General features: G+C 50.1%; 1 protein-coding gene across 1 annotated transcript; it reads left to right on the top strand.

Annotated features, from left to right (window-relative positions):
• Positions 1 to 3,757: 3,757 nt before the first annotated feature.
• LOC125951664 (cathepsin L2-like) lies at positions 3,758 to 6,725 on the top strand. The gene is made up of 4 exons (XM_049680628.1): positions 3,758 to 4,264; positions 4,454 to 4,606; positions 6,248 to 6,538; positions 6,618 to 6,725. The coding sequence occupies exons 1-4, from the start codon at positions 3,758 to 3,760 to the stop codon at positions 6,723 to 6,725; spliced, it is 1,059 nt and encodes a 352-aa protein (XP_049536585.1).
• Positions 6,726 to 20,401: the final 13,676 nt, after the last annotated feature.

Here is a 20,401-nt window from a genome sequence, read left to right as displayed (position 1 = left end):
CTCTGGTTTCGGGTGCATCCAGGCATGGTTGCCGGGCAAACATCCAAGTAGTGCCACTCGGTACCGGTAGCACTACTAAACGACCTCCTTCCGACGACGTCCGCAAAAGGGAAGTTGCAAGCGTAAACATTTGCTGGGCCAGAAGGGCCACCGACGACCGGGGGCCTCACATCTTTCCGAATCAGTTTTTTTAACGGGCTGCTACCACAAGGGATGTTGTTGGTGTTTGCCTTGGGTGCGGAACTGGAACGGATGTGAGGTTTCAAAAATTTGATGATGGAGGCGGCTTGTTTGAGCATTAGTTTTCCTCGCGTAACTCCGCTCGGGTGTTGCAAAACACTCGCTTTCCGACGTGCCGCTTGTAATAGGAGCTGACAAAGGACACGCGACAAGGCGGACAGACGACGAAATGTCTTCACCAAAATAACAAAAAAAAGGGACCAACCGCAGGTCCATTACTTGCCGTCCCTCGGCGAAGGACGCCAAACAAGAAATCGGACACAAGAGGGTACATCCAAGTGGCCATAAATTAAACTCAATTAGCAACCTCACACAAACACTCCAGCCCTCCGCGAGTGAACGAGGATTGAATTTGTTTATTTAATGTTTGATTTGGTTTCCACTTTACTCATCGCGGGGGCGCCCCATTTGACACGCTCCTCGTTCACACTCACTATTGATTCATGATGTGCCCGGATCACCACCACCATCTCCATTCGAGCAGGAACGGCACGGGCAGAGCATTAAAAACCACACAGTGTGGGGTGGCGGTTTGAGGGTGGCCAATGAAAAAAATAAAATAAAAAAACAACCTCCCTTTGGTGTGAACTCTGATGGCGCTTGATGGCGCCTATTTGGTGACCGCCGGTCACAGGCGAAGAAGAGATGAGAGAGGGGTGGCATGAAGATAAATAAATTGCATTGGCTGCGTGTTGGATTCAATTACTCGAATTGGGTTTTCCTTTTCGCTCTTCCGCACGCACGCACGCACGCACGAACGAATTTTTGCGCATTTGTCATCGTGATGAGCCCTTCCTGGCCGCCCCCTGTCCGCTCGCCGCCAGTTAGTGTGTTGGTATGCAAACGGTGTGCTCGGCTCAGTCACCACGTTACGCGCTCTACAAAACGCGCTCCTCAATGAGCTCGGGCATGTGCGTGCTGGTGTGTTGTTCGGTTGATCGATTGATCATTAAGCAAATTTATTATCCGGTCCGGAGAGGTTGTGTGAAGGGGGAGCGCCACCAAACCACCACCGAACCCCGGGATACAAAAGTCGGGCAGAGAAATAAATTTGCTATTATTTATTTTCACACCATTCGCCTGCCATTGGCCCAGCAAGCCGCTGCAAGCGCCACCACCAACCGGCGAGGGGGTTGGAGAGCAAAAAAAACCGAGATTTCAGCTGACTTCTTGGTGTCATCGATTCGCAGCAGCAGCACCAGGGAGTGTTTTACTTTGCGGTCGCCGTTTGATCGTTAAGCGATTTGCACTTTTTAGTGAATTATTCATGAGCTCAGCATCTAGTATCAGGATGATCGATAGTGCAAAATATCACTAGATGGCGGTCTTATTTGCAAACTCTCCAGTTACTTAATTAGTACGCGTAATTTACATACTTTGTGTATGCACTGTTCTATATACCTAGCTTAACTATACTAGATTGAAAGGACTTCTTCAAGTCTACTTCTGCAAAGCAGACAACATGGAATTTTATGCAACATCAACGCATCAACTTTGATTATCAAATTACTTAGTTCCTACTCCTACATAAAACGGACACCACAGTAGAACGACACCCTTGCGCCATGCAGGCGGTCATTTCGCCGAGTATGCAAATGGCACTTCATAAATCTTTCGCCCAATTATGTTACCGAGCTGCCTTCGCTGGTACGGCCGCCACGCGGTTTCGAGGTAATGAAGTGGTACTTGTTAACGGTTAAAACGGCAAGCCACTAAGCTGCTGCCCACCATCCATTGGACTCCCCCTTTAATCGACTCAAATCCGCCGAAGGATCGCGCCAAAAACCACTGGATACGATGACCAGTTTGGACCGGCGAATAAATGTTTCATCACAGCCAGTGCGCAATGCGATGAATAATTTAAATGACATTCAATGACATTTTTTCGATCTCTCTCGATGCAGCATCAGTCATCCGTTGGTGCTGATGAGACCAACCGGGCAACGCTAATTAACCCTTTGTAACCGTTTGGCCGGGTTTTACCGACGCATTACTCAAACGTTCTGTTAATAACGAATTCCAAGGCAACCCACTCCTGTGTGACAACTGACAGTAAAAGCCGGAAAAGGATTGTGTGTAGACACGGTGACTACCGCCAACACCTCAGTACCACCGCCAACACCTCAGACACCGGGTAGCGGGTGCTAATTCCCGGAAGCTGTCGAAACATGTATGTGTGTCACGCCGTACATGACACGCTTTTAACATCCCTTCCGGCCATGGGGTCGGGGAAGCGCTGTATTGTTTTCCATTCGCGAGTTTTCACCAGCAGTGCCAGAGGCAACAGTAGCTCATCATCTCTCGGGAGTCCCACGCACCGTGTCACTTTCCCGAATTGATATAATGATGGACAGCACTCGGTACCGCTACGGTTTCGGAGAGCATCGTAGAAACGTTGGTACACAGTTCTTCCCTACTCTTCCTCTCCCAAAAATGCATGATCACCCTGTAAAAACAAAATTTATTATTTCAAACCATGGCGCCTGTCACAGCTGCTGTTGGTGCGCTCCTGAGGGATGGTATTCTTAATTATGTGGGCACACCTACTACTGCTACTGATGCTGTTGTGTCAATAGGGACTGGTGCTTGTCAAATTTTCATAATTGCACCAAGCTCCCGAACCTAAGTTACCAAATTCTTCATAATTAACCCGCCGCGGTATCGCTGCCCGCAGGTGCTGCAGCATTTGGCCAACAGGCCAATCAGGTGTCCCACAAACGGGTGCGTCCCCAATTTTGGAGGTGTTGAAAAGTAGAGACGCGCACACACGTTTCACAATTCAAAACACGGCAATGAATCTGTCTAGGCTAGATTGATGGACCCTGTCCCGTTCGCGGAACACATTTCGTGGGAAGCATCCAGGTTAGTTGTCCTAGAACTGCTCCGCTACGGGTGGTTTAGCTTAATGATGTTCCGGAACTCGGTTCGGGTACGGGTCGTGCGTCACACAAGCCACCCATGTATAGGGTCCCCATACGCAAATAATAATTTATGACAAATTGATGATTAACACACTTTTCCCTCGGCTAGGTAGCTAAAGCCATTTCCTCCCCCAGTAAAAGAAGCGTGGCAAGCGCAAATGTACATCGGGACCAAGCGTTTCGCGAACGAAAATCGTTTCCTTTTTTTTTATTTTCGAAAGAAAATGTTTTTGTCAATTTAAGTAGGTTACAGTGGCGGACAAAGGTGAACACGATCGGCACTCGGTCGCCTGTCGCCGCACGGTGACAACCATTGAGCGCTTACATGCCGTCTACCATGTGCCATGGTCAGCACTCTTGTTTCTCAGTGTATTCGATGAACATGGCACCGATCGTTTTGCTCGATTATTTGCTGAGCCAAACGCAGACGGATGGACAGCCCCAAACTACCGGGGGTATTGTGGCTGTTAATTGAAAATCGCGCCAGCATAACACATCCGTCATCGGCACGGCCGTAGTTAGGGCACAAAACCGAACAGCGAAACTCATAACATATCAATAAAAAGTCCCGCTGGCCAGCGACGGAACGCGGACGCATGGTCAGCGCCAGTCGGCAGACGATCAGCTCCCAAGGCGGTCGTGTTGAAGAGCAATCTCGAGTGCTCGATAAAGATCCGCAGCCGGAACCGGAAGCAAGCATGCGCTGGCTGCCGAAAGTTTGCCTAATACTGGCGCTCTTCGCGACCACCGCTTGGCCACAGATTGGTGTAACCGCGCAACGGAAACGACGCCCAACGGTCAGGCCTACCACAAGCACCACCACCACCATCATGCCAGTGAACCACGGGAGTGTACCGGGCGTAAAAGCACCACCGGTTGGTACCGCATTGCCACCGACTGGAAAGCGTTGTTCCGATGGTAGTTCCGGTGGCATGGTTTCACTTTCGCAGGAACTGGAAACCGTTCCGGGTACCGAGTGGACCATCGTGGGAGCATCGAGGCAGCAACCGGATCCATCGCCGAAAGTGGGTTCGAAACCGGTGGCGAAGGTCAACAACGGCACATCGCCCGACCCCGGTGACACGCGGTTCCGATCCTACATGGTAAGTCCGCGAGATTGTGTGTTTCGTGATTCGCCTCTAAGCAACCATCTGCTACCAACCATCACCATCATCATCATCATCATCATCATCTTACGGTTACCAAGACGATACCTTATAACATCGTGCCCTTTTGTGCCCTTTCTCATCGCGGCTACTTTGACTCTCTCTCTCGCTCGGGCGCGTTGACAGCAATCGCACCACAAACGATACTACGCCAAGTACCGGGCCGACCGGAGACGATCCGCCTTCCTACACAACCTGGAGGAGATCAACGAGCATAACCAGCAGTTTAAGGCCGGCAAGAGCCGCTTCCGACTGGCACCGAATGCGTTCGCCGATATGGTGAGTAGTAGTAGTAGTAGTGGGCTCTCCTCATCTCATCGCAGTGGCCAGGGGGAGAGGGATGTTATTTATGTTGCCGTCGGTCCGTGGGGCTTTTTTTTTCGAGGGAGGATAAAAAGAGGCGCCATTTTACAACCGCGGGTACGCCGGATGCGGCATGCGGCATGCGTCACACGCGAGAAACCAAGCTCGTGCCTTGCGCACGGTGCTCTCGTTGTCAATATTTATGACCTTCGAACGCCGGAAGGCGGGCAATTTCGGTTTCAGCATAATTAGAATTGCATGAGCCGATCCGGTACGATCCGTGTACCGGCGGTACGCGTGGTGTGGGGCCGGATAAACAACATCTCCCACGAACGACGGACTATTGCGTGAAACCCGTAGCCGTAATACCTGCATGCCCGGCAGGAATCTTGGGAAGGAGATTGGCGCCCAACCACGCGCCGAAGAACGAATCCTTTTCTGCAGTTTATTATGTTACGTTGAGCGCCATCACGCGTCGATACCGGTTGGCCGGCCGGCGGGCTTTCCCAGGAATACGACCGAAGTCCTCTGGAGCTTCCTCTAGCAGCCGAATCTCGTTAACATTTTATGTTGTAAAGTAAGTGAAACGAGTGTACCAGAATCAAGGTGGGGAGGGAGAAGGGCAGACTATGAGGAGGTGCATTGTTTGTGCAGAATTGTCTCGCTGCTGGTGACGTGACATTGCGCGGCTCGCTGCGTCAGGCATACCAGCACGCCAACCATTGTCGGAAAAAGCCAATTTTGAGCCTCTATCGTCGCCTCATCCGCGGTGTTAAAAGGCATTTCGTTTCATGGAATTCATCTTGTACCGTCCATTGGTGACAACACTCCACGTCCCAAATGGGCAAGTGTCATCCGTTAGTTGTTCCTCCAAAAGTCCTCAAGTCCTCGGTACTGGTTAAACAGAACCGGCTTTAAACAGCGTCGTGCTTCGACCGTTTCTTTAAAGCCCTGGGAAACCCCAACCGGGCATCCGATTGCATGTATTTCGGGGAAACGAACGAGAGCAAATGTGGTGCGCCCCTGATGTACACACGCGCGGTTCTCTATTCCAACAATACGTGACTGTAACGTACCGACGTGCGGCACGCTGCACCAGCACAAACCTAAACGAACAACGGGAAACCCACCAACAGACCGTTACGACTGTGTGTGAAGTGTGTACCGTGTGCTCCCCAGTTACAGTTGCACATTCGCTCTTCGCACGAGAATCGAGAAGATCCATTGCATCGTTCCCTTAATGGAAGCGAAGCCCTACTCGATGTGTGCTCGATGTGGTTGAAATCGAATCCTTTGCCTCGTGAAGCAGCTCCAACTGGTGTTGCTACTACTACTACTACTACTGCTATTCTGCTTCTGCCCAACGATTGTGCCGGTGTAAGTCGATCCGTTAGCCGATGGTACGGGGCCAGCAGGGGAACAATTCAATTATGGGAAGTTAATCGAGCCTCGTCCGTTTCATTATAAACGATCCGTGCAGAAATAATGGAATGTGTCCGGCAACCAATCCCAACAGTCGGGCTAGTCGGGGCGAGCAGCAGGGAATAATTGAATGAAAATAACGTCATAATCATAAGCCAAGGACCATCTTCTCCACCATTTGTCGGGCATTTGCAGCCAAACAGCGAGTACCGGAAGCGGCTGGTGAGGCTAAAGACGGACACACACCGCAAGGTAAGACAAACGATCGCGGACGAGCTGGTGCGCCAGGCCGGTGCCATACCGGAGGCGTTGGATTGGCGCGAAAAGGGCTTTAAGACGGAGGCCGCCAATCAAAAGTCCTGCGGTTCATGCTACGCGTTCAGCGTCGGTTACGCAATCGCCGCGCAGCTGATGAAGCACATTGGGCGCGTCGAGCTGGTGAGCGAGCAGCAGATGGTGGACTGTTCGACCTCGGAGGGCAATCTGGTAGGTCCAAGTGATCCGGACGGTCGATGCCGAGGTGTCGATGCGGCACTCAAAAAGGCCCTCTACCTTTACTCCTCAGGGCTGCGGAGGTGGTTCACTGCGGAACACACTCAAGTATCTGGAAAAGGCGGGCGGCGTGATGCGCCAGGTCGACTATCCGTACGCTAATTCGGTAGGTAACGGGTAAGGGGACAGGGTACTTAGCTGTTAAGACACTTCTGCGTGTGAGTCATGGTGGAAGGAACCAGCACAGGAACAGGTTTAGGTTGGTAACGTACGGTGCTACAATGGACGAATGCTCTGCTCTGCACGAGTTCTGCGCTTAAGGTACCGGAGGTAAGAAGTCCGCCAACCTACACCCCATTAGCATGCCCAATGTGGTCGTCCACACTCCATAGTCGCCAGCGGCCAATCCAAAAAAGGGAAGTATTTCGTATTTGTTTTAAGCAGCTCAGCAAACGATCATCGTTCATTAACTCCAACCAGCTTACTAGCTAATTAGCGAGGAAATTGAGCGAGCGGAAGTAGGTCACGAGCACTGGTAGTGGCTCCGGAACACCGAGTATCCTGTAAGCGACGGGTTCATTTACGCTTCTCGTGCGGTATTATCGTCCGCGTTATTGAGCTTGGCTTTGGAGGCCCACGAGTCTTTCGGTGGCGGATGTCAACTCGGTGTCCTCGATCGCGAACCTCCCGAGCCAATGAAGGATGTGACAGCGAGCCGAAATTTAAACGCGAAGATGTTTAAATTATGACCCCGGCCACCAGATCATCGTCACAATGGCCAGTGGAGAGGCCTTCGGGGGTCGTGGGTCGGCGGTCGAACTGTGGTAAGCCGATTGCCGCTCTTTATGCATCGCTTTCAGGGTTTATTTATTAATTTTTGATACTCTGCGTCCCCTCTGCGTGCCCCTTTCTGGCCGTAACGATGCCACTCGATGAAGTGAGCTCCGCTGTGGCCAGAGTGGGAGAAGTGGGAGGATTGTCGTAGGTCACGGCGGAGTGATCGGTGGCCCATAAATTAAGGGGCACACCTGACAAGCTATCAACGTTGGTGGCGGCGGTGGTAGTGCATTCCGTGCGTTCGCTTCTATAAATATCCCGCCATTGCCGGCAACTAGGCGCCATAGCCGGACCGGACCAGACGAGACCAGGAGCAACATGGAGAAGGATGATGATGATGATGGGGACCAATGAGGAGGAGTAGGACATGGCGAGGTGTGTGATGTTCGATAATGCCATGGGAGAAATACAAGCGGACACAGCAGGAGAAACTACAGGGGTATCGCAACACACATACACACACACACGCGTGTGTTGTCATTGGCATCAACCGCACGCTGTGCAAAGGATGTCGGTACCGAGAACGGTATTTGCAAACCGGAACTTCGTGACAGCCGAGTGACGGTCAGACTCCATGGTACCGGACTACTGGTGGATTGGATCGAGAATCTGAAACATCTAGTAGACCGTCGCGCCTACTGCTACGTTACGCACGTGTTGTCCGAAATAAAATCTAGATAATAAAGGAACCTAAGCTACAGCCGGGCACCGCCGGATAAAGCTGCTGCTCCTAACAGCGAGAGTCATTGCCGGATAACGAATCCGTCCGATTGATGAAGGTTTTTAGGTCGGTGGGATTGCTGTGGACTCACGGATGGATTTAACCTACATCAACGGTGCTGTGGGCGAGGTCTTGGACTCGTGGGAAATTCGTGGTGTAATGAAATTGGAAATTCTGGCCTCTTTGGAGAAGTCTAATTATGGCGCTGGCAGTTGGAGGGAGTAGAATCGTAGAATTAGCCTGTTTTGCTGAGCACCCGAGGAAAGGGACATGTCCCGTGGAGCCGGAAGGTGCCCCATTTCACTGACGCATTGTCTATTACCTTCGCATGATTAACTTATCTCTACGAGACGGTTCGGATGTAACACAAACAGCAAATAGGCTATTGCTGTAGAGGTTTAAAAGGAAAGAAGACCGGGGGGTCGAGGAATGGCCAAAAAGGCTTTACACAAAAATGCCAAACCTCCATAGGTATCGCTTGATCTGCACTGATCTGGCCTAATGATAAACAAATGGTAGCATTCCCATGCCTGACCCGTTGCGCTGAGCATTCATATGTACCCACGCTGTGTGCTGAAGGTCGTATGCTCCGACCGGATGCTGCGATTTGCCGGCCGGAATCTGACGGATATAAAAACAAATCTCGCATACCGAAACCGGGCGGGTGCCGACCAAAAGCAAATGGCAATGGGTTTTTTTGAGGGTTGCGCCAAAGAAACAGCTTATCTTCCGATTCGGCGGGAGGTTCACTTTTTTTGGTTGGCAAACGGCAAACCCAACGGCGAACACCCCCATGGTGGAAAGCGCATCATTTTATCGTAACGAGCGTTGGGTGAACAAAATAGGAAAAAAATAAGAAGAAATAATAATAAGCCCGCAATGGATAAATACGATCGAATTCGGGAGCGAAAAAAGTGACGACAGGAGGCGGAAAATGGAAATTCATTCATGTTTTATGGAGAAGAAAATGAAGGATCCGTTCTGAAAACAGAATTGATTCATAACTTCGTTAGTTCCTTGTATGAATGATACCCCGATAACTGGGGCTTACCAGACCGCTGGCGGAAAATCCGGTATTACAGCAATGCCTGCTCTAACGTGACCCATGATTTAACCTTTTATCTAACAAATGCAACTGTCAGCTGTTGCTGTGTGACAGTTTTGTGTGACTGTGTGAGAAAGAAAATCTTGTTTTATTACAACCCGCTTGTCCACACTTCCTAGATTCTATTTCTAGAATCTAGCGGTACTTTCTTTGTAACAGCTCTATTCCTATGAAAGTGGCAGCTCTAATCCTACAATCTAATCCTATATTTTTCTAGGATTACATATATTTTTCCCTAGATTCAAGGAGCGTACACGCACGGTACTGGTTACGAATAATTCTTCAATATGCCAGTTGATTGATGTTGAAAAGAGTGTTAACATTTTACAAGAATTTGATTTGATCCCAAATACTTGTTGAACACGGCCAATATTTCCGGTAAATATGTTTTTACACCGTGAAGACCATGTCACCGGAGGCTTTTCGAAGAACTTTTAGCATTCACCCCAACGAAGGTTTGTGAATTGATCTTGACGCCGTTAACGGTGAGATGTTATAACACGTTGATTGACACTGCTATAACATGGGACGTCTTACCGGCTTCATCTCACCAGACACCTGTTCTAGAAACCGGCATCATAGGCTCGCAATTTCAGCAAACCACCACTCTTCGATGATTAAAGCAGCCAAAGTTTTCACTTGAATTCTTTTCCGCACGGAATTACTAATATACCATCTGGCGTTGAAATGACGACAGCTGATCAGCTTCACTAAGAAATGATTCAAGATAAGCAGCGGATATAAGCCCAATATTATGAACGTTTCATGTGAAATGGTACCTCTCCGCCACTTAGTGTTTGGCGATTCTAGCAACTAAGGCCCCTTAGTCCTTAGCAAGAAATCACTAAAGTGCTACTACCGGTAGCTTACCTTCGAGCAATAATATGCGCTTCGCTAACTAGCTGGAAAAATGGCGTTCTTTTCCATTAGTAGCGACGGCAGAATCCAACGGCAACTTGGTTTTGTGGGCGCAAAGCATCAAGCAAGCGAAACTCGCGAACAAACATCCTTCACGTCGCTGAAACCCCCCCATCGCTCTTCCCCATCGCCTCGAGAGATTCCGGGAACTTGTGGCGCAAAGACGAACACAACATTGACGGCAGCTAACGGCAAACTGTTGCTTTGGCGCCTCGAGCGTACCGATGCGCACGGATCGTTCCACTAATAAGACCGGGGCGCCACTTGCCGCACCATTAGCGCGAATGTAAAAGGAACGGGAAACGTGCGGCCTTTTCTTTGCTAGTTGGTTAGCACGATGGCTCAAGGTCAATAAAATGCAATCGATGGCTTTGTCCAGCGGACAGCAGCGAGAGCGACGTCAACCAGCAACACCATCCAGTACCGATGCACCGATGCACCGATCCAACCGATGTCACTTCGACTGCGACTGCACTGAACTGTTTATAAATAATGCTAACGGCGCGAAAAAGGAAAAGCAAATCATCATTTCAGCGCGGGGCGAGAGGAGAGAAAGAGTGACAGAGAGAGAGAGAGAATGCAACTGATTTTGCGTATTTGTGAAGATCATTTCATTTTGAATCTGCAACCTTCTGCATCGCATACCTTTCGCTCGCAGGGAGCCGGGGGGCCACGCATATAAATATCAAGCGCCTCTATTCCTTCGCCACTCGCTGGTACTAGCTGGTTTACCTTTTTCTTTTCCCTCCTTCTCCTTTCGCTCGGCTTCGCTTTTATTGCCCTTTTGCACTCACTTGCCATGTCCATGTCGACACGCTACGGCCCATCATCAACAGGCGTGCAGGATCAAGGTGGGACGATGCGGAGGAGGGGAGAGCGTGTGATTTTTTATGCTTTTCTTTTTCCTTCACGCCAAACACACGCCATCGCACACTCTGTAAAATAAACCGCACAAGGAAGCGCAACGGGGAAAAAGAAGAGCGAACAAAAGATGCCAAAATATGTCGCTAAACGTGCGCCCGAGCGCTCCATTATGGAGCGGCATTATAAATAGTCCGCCAAATTGAAACCCATGGGAAGGAAAGGATGCGTCACACCGGCACCGGCCGACGCACAAGATGGCACGATGGTAAGTAATTAAGCTGTGTGTTTAAAATTCTATCGAAGCATTTATACTGACTCATAAATCCCAGAACAGCGTTCACTCGTTTCGCTCGGCGTCTTGGATGTTCGACTCGACTTTCATTTCAATTAAGATGAAATGCAAAACATCATTCGAACTTTCGTGCAAAGTGGAGAGCACGAGCGGAAAGAACTTTGAAACAAAAGCAAATAGTGCTGAAGCAAACCATCCCTTGGGGCAGCAGCAATAGTTCATTGAAATTATTGAGCTCTTTTGCCTGAAAAGGGTTTTTTTTTAAAACAAGAGGCTCACCGGGCGCCTCCATTAACGAGGCACTGGAGGGGATCGGAAAGTTTGTTCGTTCGAGCACACGATGGCTTCGGCTTCGGGACTTCAATCAAGATACCACAGCGAAGCTTAATCATCCGAGGAGAATTCATGTTCATGTTTCCTTCACTTCGCCTTCCTGGTTGCCCTCTCATTCAACTCTCGCTAATGCTTTATTGCTCCTTTTCGCCACGACAGCGAGTGAAGCGTGCCTGCTGAGATGTGGCGCTCGTCACGAGATGGCATTTTTCATTCTTGGCCGTGTGCGTTTGTTGTGTTTAGCACGTTGAACTTTGGAACGTGGCATAACGCTCGGTAAGGAATTTCAATCGGTGACCCACCGCTAGGAATCCCGGACACACACGCACACGGGAGTAAAAATAAAGAAAGCCGCGCGACGGTACACCACACACCGCACCGTAGGCTGGCGATGTGCGCGTCCATCTCCATGGCATACCTTGGTTTTGAAGTGAAGTCTTTTAAAAATAATTCCTTCTCATCGACACAGCAACGCGTCCGATCGTGACGACGATGATGCTGATGATTATATGAAGCGCGCGTTCGTCACACACCCACACCGTTTCCGGTCCAACCATCGCTGAGCAGCACGGCTGGGAGAAGAACAATCACAAGCTGAACAGAGGGTAAACAAGAGGTACTAAAAGCACTAGAAACACGCCATTTTCAAAGCACTGCATCAAGTTAGCGAAGCAAAGCAATAAAACGCAGAACCTTCCAATAAAAGTGACGGCTGACGGCGGACTTTCACTTTCATCTTCCAGTGTCCCGGCACCAGAACCGAACCAGCAGCAAGCGGCGCCACGCGCCACGCCATGCCGTGTGTAGTGCCAATCGTCGTGGGTGCGCTTATTGTTTCCTTTGGTCCACTCTCATGTCTCACGACGATGATGATGATGATGATGATGAATCTGGACCCGTCAAGAGCCGCCGCGTATCCTACGCACTGGCCAACAAGGCAACTGAAGACGCCGTGGACGACCAGGACCAAGAACTTCAAGGAACCGAACCGAAATTGTACCAAAAATGATTTCTCCCTGTCTCCACCGGTTTTCCACGTTCTACGATGGCCACTCGTGGAGTCGTCACCCCGTTTGTCACCAACGCGTGCGAGGGTCGCGGACAGACGACAGTGATGGTATCGGGAGCCGCCGCGGAACAACGACACGGAGCGGAAACAACCAGATTAACACAATGTTAGAATGCTTGCTTGCTGGGGATTAGACAGCATTTGTGGACAACTTTCTTCGTTTTTTTTTGTTGGTTTCGTTTTCGTTTATGTTCGCCGTTGTTCGCCACTTTTTTTTTTGGGAGGGATTTTTACTCTGTCCCCCCGAAGGTATTCGTGATATTCGCTCAACTTTTCGCAGGTTTTTTCCCGGTCTGTTTTTTGCTCGTCGTACCGGAGGCGTTTGAATTTGTTTTTTTTATGTCGAATTGAAAAATACAGAACAACAGAGAGATACCGCGAAAAACGTAACGAACGTCCGTATTTTGCACATAAATTAACTAGAGCTTGACTAATACCCGTGACTCCGTGTGGCACGAGCTGTTGCTGGTACGGTTCGCCGGTTGGCGTTTGTTCTTCAATTTGGTTGTTTGGTTTGTTTCGTATTCTCCACTGCTCCGTAGAACAGTATGCTCGTTTTTTTTTGCACCATTTTGATGTTTGCTTTTATGCTGGTTTGACACAGATTTGCCACATTTTTATTCAATTACACTCGTCTGATCCGTCTCCTTCGTCTTCCGTTGCATCCTTTCGTGGAGGATGCGACGATGAGAAGATGAAATATGACTCCCGCGGATAGGAGGAGTTCCCACACCACACCACCTCGCCGGAACACACGAAAGCCACATCCGGATGATGGTTGCTTACCAGTATCACAAAAACGCACGCTATCACTCGCTACGAACCCATCACCGCCGTTATCACCAGTGAACTCTGGCGTGTTCGCGCGCCCGCTCCCGTACAACGGCCACTACGACGACGACGACGAAGCGCGCGATGTTCCGAAAAGGTTTTACGGGAAAAACCGTACACTCCGAGGCTCTTCGGTCTCCGGGTCAGCGGATCGCAACCGACGCAATCGACAAACGAATTTCAACTGAAATTCAGCGGAGCGCTAGCGTTCGTAGCGAGCGGCATGCAGCAGCGCAGCGGTCGTTCCGATCAGAGCTCGCGCTCATGCGATACGCAACCGAAACATCATCGCCACCGCGCTAACCGGTCCTCCGGTGCGCTTGTGCCTGTGGTCTGACCTAGCGGCGGCAGGTCCATGTAGAAGACGATGATTACGACGCCGACGACGACGACGACGACGATGATGACGACGACGTCGGGAAGCGCACCATCAATAGCTCCGGTGGAGCTCTCTCGCGACTACCACCGATTAACGTGAATAGTAGTATGCTATGCTTGCTGCTCGCCCACCGTGGTGACAACTTTCTCTTGACGATGATCTTCTATTCTCGTAGCAAACGATACACAAATTTCGCTCTCGCGCGGGCGCTCTCTCTCTCTCTCAGAAGAGCTACATATCTGCCGATGGTCCGATGGGATGGAAATCAAATGCCGGCCGCATGGGTTCGGTGAGGGCGTTTGTTATGAATTTTGCGCGCCTCGAATGCTTGTAGCATGCTGGCTAGCCTACCGCGGAGTGTGCGACATGTTTTTGGGCGCCCAAATTTGGAGTAGCTATAGCTGCGCTCGAATAACAGTCAGTCAATCAATTTTAAAAATAAAACCTATAATTAATATTGGTGAATCATAAGCGACGCATGGGCAACCTTGGTGGAATTTACGTTTCATTTTCTGAAGCTGTTTTGTAGTCTGTTGGTTATATCGGGAACGTTTGAGGTAGCTTGATTTTTACGTTAATTACGTTAATTACGAAACGTAAATTTTAATCCGTTTTTTGACGATACACTTACAAAATTCTTTCATTCACGTTAAAATGAAACGAATTTGAGTAATGCTTGGATAAGCTGAAATTGAATAAATGATGTTCTTTCGAAAAAAATCCCTTAAACATTCGAGGTCCGCTGATCCATATACGAAAGGATTTTAGCTTTGTTGATATTATTTTGATTTATATCAAAATTTCAGCAACTATATCTAAAAATTCACAATTCTAAACGATTAAAAAGCTCTAGCTTTGCTTAGGAAAAATAGTAAGCTAGCATAAGACAAATATATTTTATACGAGCTATTACTGCTCCGTTTGCGCGGCGTTTGGAATTGTATAGCCTTTTTAAAAATTAATGGTTACTACAACACCTCTCAACAAAACAATCTGCGTCACCTGCTTTGATGGTTACATGCGCAGTTGGTCAAGTATCAAGTCAACCGAACAACAACCATCAACAAATTAGTGGATTTACCTGTTTTGTTGGTATGAAGAAGAGACCCTACCATAATAATCCCACCATCTTATGGTTGCTTACAAAGCGAAGCGCTAGCTGGATCATAACAAACCAACCATACTTCCGGTCTCGAAACTGCGCCAACGCTAACATCAAAGTAGACTAGTACTTAAGAATGAATAAACATATTTTCGAAACCCGTCTCCAAACATTCTATCGGTCGCACCTCTTGCTGTAATCGCCCACACCTTTCATCCTATAGAACGCTACTTGCTACAAACTCGCCTATTCCCTTGACAGTTTCTAAAAATATATGACCACGACAATGTGTCTAATATGGGAATCGAATTAAAATTTGCTCCTATCCCATCATCCCGTGTATCTTCAACTATTGTGACTCCCCGGTTCGGCTTCTAAATAATTCTTGGCCTCTTCATTAATTTAACTTCTTGCCACTATACTCCCCACCCCAAATACGGTCAGCGAGCGCCAAAAACCGAACCAATACGGTTACGGCCACCTACGGCAGATTCAACGCTGAAGAAGGCGATCACTAACGCCGTCGGTGCCGCCGCCGCCGCCACCACCACGGTCGGTTATGTCGCATCGTATCGACTCTCTCAAAATGTTTGTTGCGTGAGAAACACGAACCCTTTGCTCGCATCTCACTATCGCAGTCACCTGTTGCGCTTCTCACTACTCATAAAACGGTGGTCGAGCGCGAACGAACGTGGCCGGCGTGCGTGCGTAACGGACAGCCGGACCGCGCGGTGGTTTGATTTGTGTTCTTTAACCCTTCCCCGTACTCCCCTTTCGACGTACGCACTGGGCCAAAGTGTCACTAGGTAAGCCCCGCCCGACCCCCAGCACAACCATGGGCGACAGGCGCGGATTCCGGTTGAAAGATGAACCGAAAACCGTTTGTTCGCTTGGTTCTGTGCCGCTCGCTATTTAAGAAAAACAAACCCTTTTGCTCTGCTTTGGTCTGCCCGCGACTTCTCGTCTGTTGTTCCAGTTGATTTAACTCAAATAAACAAACCAACGGAGTGGCGCTGAAAGCGGAATTAACGGCAAAAGGCCCTCCGGCTTCCAACAGCCAGAAGGTTAACATGGTGGAACACCTGTGACCTGTGGCCGGATCGGGGGGAGGGAGGCTAAATTTAGTGATTCCTCCTCTGATAGACTCCGTGCGTTTGTGAACCCCTTCGCAGCTGATATGCATCGTCAACTAGGGGGGGTGGCACGTGGTTCGCGGTCCCACCGCGGGCCTCTATAATGGCAGGAAGGAATAAGTCATCCACACTGGACCATGCCAGACAAACACGATAAGACGCGCGCAGAGCCCGGCGCTGGTCGAGATCGGTGGCCGATTGGACACTTCCGAGACCGCCTCCTACTGTCTTCCTCTCCGCTGTCACGTCCACTGCACTTCCTGCGAATGGTGGAATCACGAAGTGAAGTCACTGGCATGCACCGCGAACACACACACACACACACGCGCGTGTGACAGCAAACATAAATTTCAGATAATCCGGCTTAGAGGCACTTGGGGCTGTGCACTTGATTAGTGTTCAAAACCTGTAGCACGCGAACTCAACCATCTCCTCTGCGCCCCCCCCGCTTCGCTACCAGCATCGTCCACCAGAAGCTTTCGACTGCAACGGTGGGTATCGGTGTCGGCAGCGTGCTTTCGTTCGGCTTCGAACTTCGCCCGACGAGCGCACCACAAATGCCGGATTAAGTGGAATAAATTTTCATACAGTTGGGTTGGGTTGCATTATTAAGTTATTTTAAATGTCACCCAATGGCACGTTAGCGCAGAAGGGTGGAGGGAAAGGTGAGAAAAAATGTGTTTTCAAAATGAATCTTCTCGTTCACGTAAACCGCTCTGGTTGCTGGTCGCAGTGTGCAGTGGGTTTCTCCGGTTTAAAACTCACTGCTTAACGATTGTGAAAGGCCGTAGGGAGTAAAAGAAAAGAGAAAAAACGCCCGACGTTGTATGCGCTGCTCATTAACAAACGGCAGCATTAATTAGACCCATCGCCCAACCCAACCCATACGGGCCAATTAATCAGCCATCATTATTTCCGAATGCAGATGACGCCGGTAATGATGGCGGCCCAAAACATCGCATCAAAAACACAAAACAGTACTCAATCGTAATGGATGCGAATAATCGCTAACGAATCTCCGATCCAGAGGAATCGACGACTGACGAAGCGCAAACAAATCGTAATTAAGTCAAAGTGATCAACACCTCGTCACTGACCAGATTGTCGTCCGCACACACAACGCATCGGCAACACCGGCGAGTGCACCTTGTCAGTGCATCCATCATCATCATCATCATCGTCTTATGCTACCGTCTTATATGCGGTGCAGCTGTTGTGTGCCAGCGTTCGCTTCGCAACGTCCCACGACGCCACGGATGTGTTCACTTCTTGTCGCTGCTCGTCATTCTCTGAACTGATTTATTATTTATTCTCAGCCACGGTACGGCACGTCACGGTATGGCACCGTTGGGCACGACGGCACATGACGAGGTGACAACAAGACCATTATGCGCACGACTCGGTAGCACGAGTCGACCGGCAGGAGTAGAGCAGAGAAGGGCAGGGACATTATATGCATAACAAACACTATGGTGGAGTGACTCAAATTAATAGTCACGACATTGTTTACCCAAAACAAGCGATGCGTTACCTCGTTCCCTGGCTCTTCCCTTTCTTTTCGTTGCCGCCGTTGCCCTCATCCGGCGTGCCAATTGGTGGTGCCTGTTCATTAATTTGCCTTTTTTATCACCCCGTATGCGCCAACCGCACCGCACCACATCACCGCTACAGTGCTACATTCCGCGGCCAGCAACGTCTGTCTCTAAACACCGGGCAACCCCGTTCCCGTCCCGGGGTGCGTGGTGTTTGCGACGAATTTGGCCACAAACGGCGATCCGGTTCGGTGTCCGGCACGCTTCTTCGTTACGCCAGTTAGCCGAGTTAGGCCACGACGACGACCGCGGCTCTTTCTCTCGCGCCTCGAGTTGATATCGCGACGCGACGCCACGACACGGTTAGTGCGCTGCAAATTGAGCATCACATTAGTTTCTATTAGCAGCAGCATGGCAGACTCTGACTACGCGGTTCCCAACCCTCGAAGCCACGATTTGCTGCTGGATAACCTGCGCCTCGGATTCCCAACAGACAAACGTCCCTAACAGCACCCAGGAGACCGCGGCGGCCGAACCGAGCCGACGATCGCTTTGCAAATTGCAACCCACTGGTGCTGCTGCTGCTGCTGCACGTTGCCCTCAACCTCAGCGGGCTCTGATTACCCTCTCTTTTGCCTTTGACGATGCGTGCGCAGGTTTGAAATTGATCATTTTCCCTGATTACACCCCTTTGGGCCACGATCACCCATTTACGGATGATGGAGCACTTTGGATGTCACTAATCTCCTGCCAGGAATCACACGCACACGCACACATCGATCGATCGCGATTGAGTCGGAGTGGACAGGCGACGCAGGCGCAAACATCGCATTTTACAAGATGTATTCCCGGGTGTGTGCACATTCACGCACAGAAGGTGCCCATGATCGTCGTTGATCCTCTGTTAAAGAGCTCTGCGGAGGCCTAGTTGGCCAAATCATGATGGCTACCGAGCGAGCGACAGAGGAAGAGGAAGGAGAACCGTTTGACCTCGTGGTAAAACGACGCGTAACAAGATCTGGCACCTGGTTTCGACGCCTTCTTGGCCTTTCGATCGATCGAACGAACGAACGATCGAGTGTGCGGGCGTCCGTGGACCCTTGGTATCGTGTTGCCTGCATCGCAACGCTCATCGCGTGTGGGCGCTATCAAATCGCTTATGTTCCACATCTATTATCCGGCCGATCGTCTCCCTGAAGCTCGAGTTGGGGACACCCCGTAAATCGCACCAAATGGTGTGGCCCATTTCCGGTCCTGCTCCCAATTGCGAGTGATCTCATTCGTTGCCTTGCGACCGATCGGAGGTCGGCCGTGGTTTGTCTTCGCGGTTTGCCCTTTTTTGGGTGTGATTTTTGTGTGTTTCAGCGAGCGAAAAGCGGATGGTTCTGAGCTGGCTTTTGACGGTGGACATTGGTATTGTATTCGACTTAATTTGGTAACCTAAATGCATTGAATCGGGAAGACTGAAATGGATTTCTTAAGTAGTTCCTTTTTTGTTTTACAACAAAATGTCACCAACAACACCGATGAGAAGCAACGCAAGCGCTCTCGGTACGGATGGCGAAAGGTGGGAAAGGATCCGGAGTGGCGGATTACACCTCCATTATCTCCGGGGCATCGGCGATTCAGGCGGATTTTCCGCTCAATAATCCCGCGAGTAACGCCGGTAGGAATGACCGGTGTAGGAGGAATGGCCCCGGATAATCTGGAGCATGCCAGCTACCAGATACGAACCACTGGAATGATGGCGAGGGCCGAGATAACCGAACGGTCGAGGCTGCAATTCCCCCCCCCAAAGCCCCCTTTTCTCGATGGTCCCCTTGATTCAATTGATCCATAATTAAAACGTCGTAAAATGTTTTACTGTCCTGTTGGAGCAGACCCTGGAGTCCCCGACGTCGTCGTTGTGGTTGTCGTCCCGAGACTCCTACTCGTACCCATCCGGCATCGTGTCGTGTTTCTTGAGTTGTTTTTTTTTTGTTTGTTTCCCGTTCTCGATTATCTTCGATTGCGTGCCAAAACCGATGTTCGCGAAACACGAAACGGGATCAGAAGGTGGAGACGAAGCAGCCAATTGGAACCCCACGCCCCTCACCCCACCCTGCCCTGCCTCCTTCCCTTGCCCGGCGAGGAGTGCTGCGTTCTCTTTCCCGTACAACCTTGCGCCGATGTCGATTTGTGTCTCTTTGGTGGTCGAAAATGTATTCCTTGCAGGGGTCCTTGCCTCGGGTATCCTCGGCTCAGTCCCGCGGGATCCGTCCGATACAGTTCGAACACAGGTATCGAACGCAGGGCGCTCTATTCAGCCCTCCAGCTCCCGTCGTCGGCGGTGGCAGCGGCGGCGGCGGCGGCGACGGGCGGCTCGTAATCGTAAAATATGCTAGTTTATGCAAATGACTGACAGAAATTTACATTTTTACCGCATGCCTGGTGCTTAATCAATCTTCATTCCTCTATCTCTCACTCTCTCTCTCTCTCTCTGTCTCTGTGCCCCCGACTGGACCGAGATGCTGGTGGTGATGCCGGAGCATGCTACTAGCTTCTGGTTCGGTTTGAGTCAAAGCTCTTGGTTTGGTTAATTTTTGGTGAAGGAAGGGAAGAAGCAAGAGGAGCAGTAAGAGGGAAAGACGTCTCCATCAGCAGCGTATCACTTTCCATCAACTGTTTTGTTGTTCGTGGAATGTACTGCCATCAGTACACTTCACTATGGCCTCGCGGTTACATGTTGCCATCATTTTGAC

Source organism: Anopheles darlingi, chromosome 2 (assembly GCF_943734745.1).
Source record: "Anopheles darlingi chromosome 2, idAnoDarlMG_H_01, whole genome shotgun sequence".
In the NCBI taxonomy this organism is placed as follows: domain Eukaryota; kingdom Metazoa; phylum Arthropoda; class Insecta; order Diptera; family Culicidae; genus Anopheles; species Anopheles darlingi.
Note: the sequence above shows the minus strand (reverse complement) of the source record. Positions and strands in the feature narration are given on the sequence as shown.